Genomic DNA, 5,698 nt, shown 5'->3' with positions numbered 1-5,698 from the left:
GGGCTATCGTATTCTCTCTGGGTATTGCATTTTTATAAATCCAGAGGTTCCCTTCTGCTGAGCTGGGGGCTCTCTTCTCCCTAGGGTGACACCAATAAGGCCAGAACTTCTCTCCTCCCTAACCCGCCTTCTTTCTCGCCTGAAACTGCTTGTCGATAAATAAATAGGTTAATATCAGGTCTTCCAGGGTTTACTCGCTGGCACTAATGTTAATTGCTGTGTGCATAATATATTTGGGAAAGCCCTGCCTTTGGGACTGTCTCCTCCCATCTCAACCTCTCCAGGCACCTCGCTCTCCTCCTGCTGCTCCGTTGGCAGGTGTTGGAGAGGGTGTAGTGAGTCAGTAGGAAAACCAAGGCTTTAGTTAACTGCCACTGCTGCAGACTGGGATATTTGTGCCCACGTGAAGGGAGTGCAGTTGCTCTTTTCCTGCCTGCTTTCTCTCCTGGTGACTCCATGGAAAGGATCCCAGATAAGAACTGGGATGGCAGTGGGGGAGGAGGAGGACTGTGTGACAGGAGCTGCTCAGAGCAACCCTGAGGACAGGGAACGGCAGGTATAGGAGCACAAGGCAAGAGGAGGCAGAGTAAGGGGAGGAGCGGATGGCTCAGAAGTTCCTTCGTGTTAGCAACTACCTTTGCCTCCTGCGACAACCAGGACGGAGATGCTGGAGGCATCTAGACCTACTTGACTATAGGCAGAGGTGGCTTGGCTCAACCAAGGAGCGTAGGTGCTGCTCCACCTTAAGTCCCTAGGATCTATCTGTTTGCTTCACTGCTGCAGGCAGTGAAAAATTGCCAGGGGACACTCTGAAGAGATAGGAAGAGGTTGGCTGCACGAGGACCTGTAGATAAGGATGGCCATGAAAGACTGGCTGTACTTGGCCTGTAGCACTTGTATCTCAGTCCACATCTTTCTTTTTTCTTGCTTCTCTTTCCAAACGTTTGTGTGTCAATGTAGAAAGCTATCTGCAGTAGTACCAGTGTCATGCAGACTTGCCAGTGTGTCCTAATCAGGCTGCACCTCTGGAAAACAAATGTGTATTTAACTATTACCTTACAGCAGTGGGGATGAACCTGGAGGGGCTGGCTGCAATTAGCTGCGAGAAACTGAGCAGCACCACCAGTTTTATTCAGCTTTGGGAATGGGCTGTTCGTTCCCAAGGGCTCTGCCAGTTTTTCAGACCGGAGCTCCTGTAAAGATCTTTAACTGTTTCACTGTCATCTACTGTTGGAAGGTCTTATCTCTGCCTGTCCTGCGTTACTGCTGCAGAGCCCCTCTGCAAGAGATGGATACCTGCCTTACAGGGGATGGGGACACTCTGAAATGGCGTCAGGAGGAGCAGCCTGGGGGAGGCTTTCCTGCCACAGCTGACCTCTGGTATAGAATCATAGAATCATTTAGGCTGGAAAAGACCTGAAAGACCATCGAGTCCAACCATTAACCTAGCACAGCCAAGCCCACCACTAAACCATGTCCCTAAGCGCCACATCTACACGTCTCTCAAATACCTCAAGGGATGGGGACTCCACCACTTCCCTGGGCAGCCTGTGTCAGTGCCTGACAACCCTTTCGGTGAAGAAATTCTTCCCTATATCCAATCTAAACCTCCCCTGGCGCAACTTGAGGCCATTTCTTCTCATCCTGTCACTGGTTACTTGGGAGAAGAGACCGATCCCAACATCTGCAGCCTTTCCCTCATCCACTAAGAAGGTCCCCTTGTCATAGGAGGAGATCAGGTTAGATGTTTCCCCTTCCTCACACAGTGCAGAGGTGCTTGATGTTGGCACAGAGGGTCAAGAGGCAGGCTTGGGCTATTGCATGTGTAACCTTCACAGAGGTTACCAAATGCAACCTTCACCAAAATGCTCTTCTCAAACTTGCAGACTGAGGCTTTTAAAATTAGGCAAAACCACGGTGATTCTTGAGCTGCTGACACATCACTAGAACTTTGTTAGCACAGGGGCTTCTGAACAATCCAGGTCTCCCCACGATTGCTCAGCCACCACCCATGCTGTGGTGTGTCCCTGGTGCCATCGTCATCTCTTATCTGTGAACCAGATCCTGGAGAGCCCTTGTCCTTGGCTCTCCCAGTTTGTTGGCCCTTGGCCACGTACAGGTTTCACTGTGTGGCATACTGGCTCTGGAAGGCTTTTTGGTCTCCCGTGAAGGTATTTGAACTCTCAGGGAGGGCATCCAAGGGTTGAAGGAATTGCTTCTAGGGGTTTTTTGTTGTTTGTTTTTTTTTTTCTTTCCGCATGTGTTTTGTAATGTTTTCCAAATGTAAATAATTTTAGTTCTCCAGTCTTGGGGCAGAAGAGTGTGTGGAGAGGACAGATCTCAGTGTTCTCACTCATCTCTGACCCATCTGTGACAAGCACAGGACAGATGTGCTGCTCCCTACTGCAGATTTTTGCTGCTTTTGGCAAGGAAAGGGGTCCTTGCGCACTCCCTCCTCTCCCTGACATTGCTTGTTCCCTCCACAGGGGATGCAAGCTGGGAAGCCTACCTTCCACCTTGGAGACGAACCCGAGACTGCGCTTGAGGTCGGAGCAGATGGAGTGGAGGCACCAGCGGAACTTGGCATCGCAGCGGTATTTGTTGGCCCCGCAGGTGTCGTAACAAACGTCCAGCTGATTACAGCACTTGGTCATGGCAGGGATGCCTAAATCTAGCTGGGGAAAGAGAGAAAAGGAGTGTCCCTTGGCTGCGTCCTGACCTCGGACTCAAACAGCTGCAACTGGGTGAGGTGTTGCAGAGCCCAGTTGGCTCCTTTTCCAGAAGCTAGCCTCGCTAGCTGGGGGAGCAGGGGAGAGAACACCTCCCTCACCATCTAAAGAAACTGGCGACAGTAGTGCAGGTCCAATGCAGGATAGACCACATTCCTTTCTCTCCTCTCTGTTGCAGGGGATTAATTTGTGGTAGAGAGGTGGGAAACGGCCCCTCCGTGACCATTTGCTAGTTCTCGTTTGTCAGATCTCATCGGAGAGCTTGCTGTCCTTGCCAGCAGTGGCAGAGACCCCTTTTCTCTTTCCTCCTTTTCTCATGACCTGACAAGTCCTGCTTCTTGGCCTAATAAATCTGCTATAAGTGTTATTAATGCCTTATTTCTCAGAGATGCATTTGTGAGGCCAAGAACAAATACAGCTTGGTCAGGGGAGTTCTACTCGCTTGGAGGTAAACAGCAAGCTTAGCTAATAACCATGGGGGTGATGGGGCAGGAGGCCTGTCTCCTAGAGAGATTGGACTCATTAGCTTGTTATAAATTCTTCCTCTTTTTGGCCTTCCTCATGTAATATTTAGGAGATGAATCGTTTCTTCGTTGCGCTCAGGGCTCATGGCTGCCTGCATGAGGAGGAGGTACTGCAGAAATGCCCACAAGGTTTGCAATGAAATGTAGTTCAAGGAGCTAATCTAACATGAAAAACGGGCCGTAAAGATGGTTTTTCAGAGCAGGAATCTGCCTAATTGCTGCAGGCTTCGTGAGCAGCAATAATGCATGAGCTAAATAGTAATTCCTCCTCTTAGGGCCTCCTGGGAGTGGTTTTCCTGGTGATTCCAGTATGATTTCATTAATTGCCTTTAAAATAACAAGTGGGTGCAGTGTTAAAGCCTGCAGGTTTATTTCAGTGCTTGGCAGAGGCAAAAAGCATGGGAGGGGATGAAGGGCCAGGTGTGGAGAATGCATTTAAGTATTGCTGTTTGCACTTTATGCTATGTCACTGAGCTGCCCAGAGTTGAACGTGTTCCCTATCGTATCGGAAGGGCATGGGATTGTTCAGGGCCTTGATAAAAATACGTTTCTCCACACTGGTGCTCTGCTTGGTCAGGTACCCTCTTTTCTTCTTCTAGTGCTAACCTGCCCGGGAAGCTTTCTCTTTTGGTAGCTACCAAGACAACCAGAGCAACAGGCCAGTCCTTCGTAAATGTAACTCCTGTCTACGTGATTCCTGTTTCGCTGCCACCAGCAGTTGAGATCTTAATGCCTCCCTGACTGACAGTAAGTTAGGCAGTGCTAAGACTGACATGTTCGCCTTGCCTGCCGTTGGCAGGCAGTCAAGTCTTCTGGTAGTCCCAAGCAGATAACTTGTCCCCTAACACCACTTGAGTAATATCTCCTCCCTTTTCCAGGGCTCTGGCTTCAACTGCAAAGAGAAGCCATCACACAGTCCCCGCGTAGCACAGCTAAGCCTTTTCCCTCCCCGGTATTATTAGCTGGTTACTGTGATTAGAGAATTGCATCATTTGGGAATGGTGAGTGTGGCAGTACATACACTTTTGGGTACCTTGAGCCCCAGAAAATAGGAACTACAGCCGTTGGGTTCTTGGGGTTTGTAGTGAGGTCGCGGCATTGGAGCCTTCCCTGAGAAAGAAAGGAAAAATGTTAGGAAAGCCGATCTTCTCAAGAGTAGCACCAAAAAGCAAGGAGTTCAAGCAGCTCCCCTGTGGTCTGCATCCCCCAAACACTTCATCCTCCTCCAGGAGATGCGAGGAGTGAAAGATCAGTACTAGAGCTGGCTGAGACACTGGCCCCGCTCTCGGCTCAGTCCTGTCAAGGCTCTCCAGCCTGGCTTAGCTTGCACCTCCTCTGGCATGACTAGTGGAGCACTGTGTTGTGCGTGAACTGGGTCCCCAATGCCTCTTAAATGTTTAAGCTGATCTGAGTCCAGTTCCTAGGTCTGGGACTCTCCCCAGTGCTTACAAAGGGGCAAGTCCCTCTTTGCAGTGCAGGGTTTTGCAGCTGAGCAGCCCTCTGTGCTGGAGCTAGTGCCTTAGACCTCCCAAATCTCCTAGGAGCTTTTTCACATGCTTCTTGAGAGCTGTGCACATCTGAGACCACCCAGCTGCATTTTTAACTCCTCCAAGAAACTACTACCTAAACTGCTAGCTTAGCAAGGGGATTTCTTTCCATCCTCAGTTCATTCTCGGGGTGTCGGTGTGCTATGGATCTCCACAAAATTGTGCTAGACCTTGCATGTCTGATCCTGCTCTGAGCAGGAGGTCGTCTTGGTCTGTTTTCTGCATGTGGTGATGCACTGCCCCATTTTGCAAATAGTTTCTATTCCTTTATCTCTGCCCTCCCTTAGTATGCTTCTTAATATGCATAGAGGAGCAAGAATTTCCTCTGTGAATGATTATTTACCCAATATGGAAAGAGTCCCGCAGAGAATCGGCTAACAGTAGCTTCGGCAGCAATTTAATCAGTTTGCCTTTGGTTTGAAGGTGTGCAAGCCCTCCTGTGTGGGAGGAGTGGTCAGTGGTGTGTGTTCAGTGCTTGTTCTGTTTCTCTCCCAGCTGGGTTTATACGAGGGAGATCTCAAATGCAGAGTGAGATGTTTAAAACAAGATATTTGAACCCTGCTCTGGGAAAACTTTGTCAGCTGTGTGAATGCTCCAACAAAAACACATGTGAGCTGAGCCTTCTGTAAGTCCATCACCGCTAGGGTTAAGTTTCTCCTTGCCTGAGCACCACCAGAGAATTTATATAGATGTAAAATAGATCTAATTTAGCCCTTCAGGCAGAATTGAGTTCTTTTAAACTCCATTTCCACTGTTTTCTTCTTGTCAGCACTGATAATCATTTAAAATGCTTTCCCCGTTTTTCTGTCAAGGTACCTAAAATACCAGTGGTTAATCTAGCCATAAATCTACTGTGTTCTTGAGAAGACCTCACAGCCGAATGCCTCAGAAGGTCTTA

General features: G+C 49.0%; 1 protein-coding gene across 1 annotated transcript in view; it reads right to left on the bottom strand.

Moving 5' to 3' along the window:
- LOC104157895 (group XIIB secretory phospholipase A2-like protein) overlaps window positions 1-4,363 on the bottom strand; it is a gene marked incomplete at its 5' end in the record, with an annotated part of 4,622 nt that extends 259 nt beyond the window's left edge. Inside the window, 2 exons of the mRNA XM_009695418.1 lie at window positions 2,510-2,675; window positions 4,287-4,363. Coding sequence (XP_009693720.1) covers window positions 2,510-2,675; window positions 4,287-4,363 — 243 coding nt within the window. The remainder of the gene's footprint in view (window positions 1-2,509; window positions 2,676-4,286) is intronic.
- Window positions 4,364-5,698: the final 1,335 nt, after the last annotated feature.

This window comes from Cariama cristata, unplaced genomic scaffold, assembly GCF_000690535.1.
Source record: "Cariama cristata isolate BGI_N322 unplaced genomic scaffold, ASM69053v1 scaffold40342, whole genome shotgun sequence".
NCBI classification, from domain to species: Eukaryota; Metazoa; Chordata; class Aves; order Cariamiformes; family Cariamidae; genus Cariama; species Cariama cristata.
This window is presented reverse-complemented; position numbering and strand designations above follow the sequence as displayed.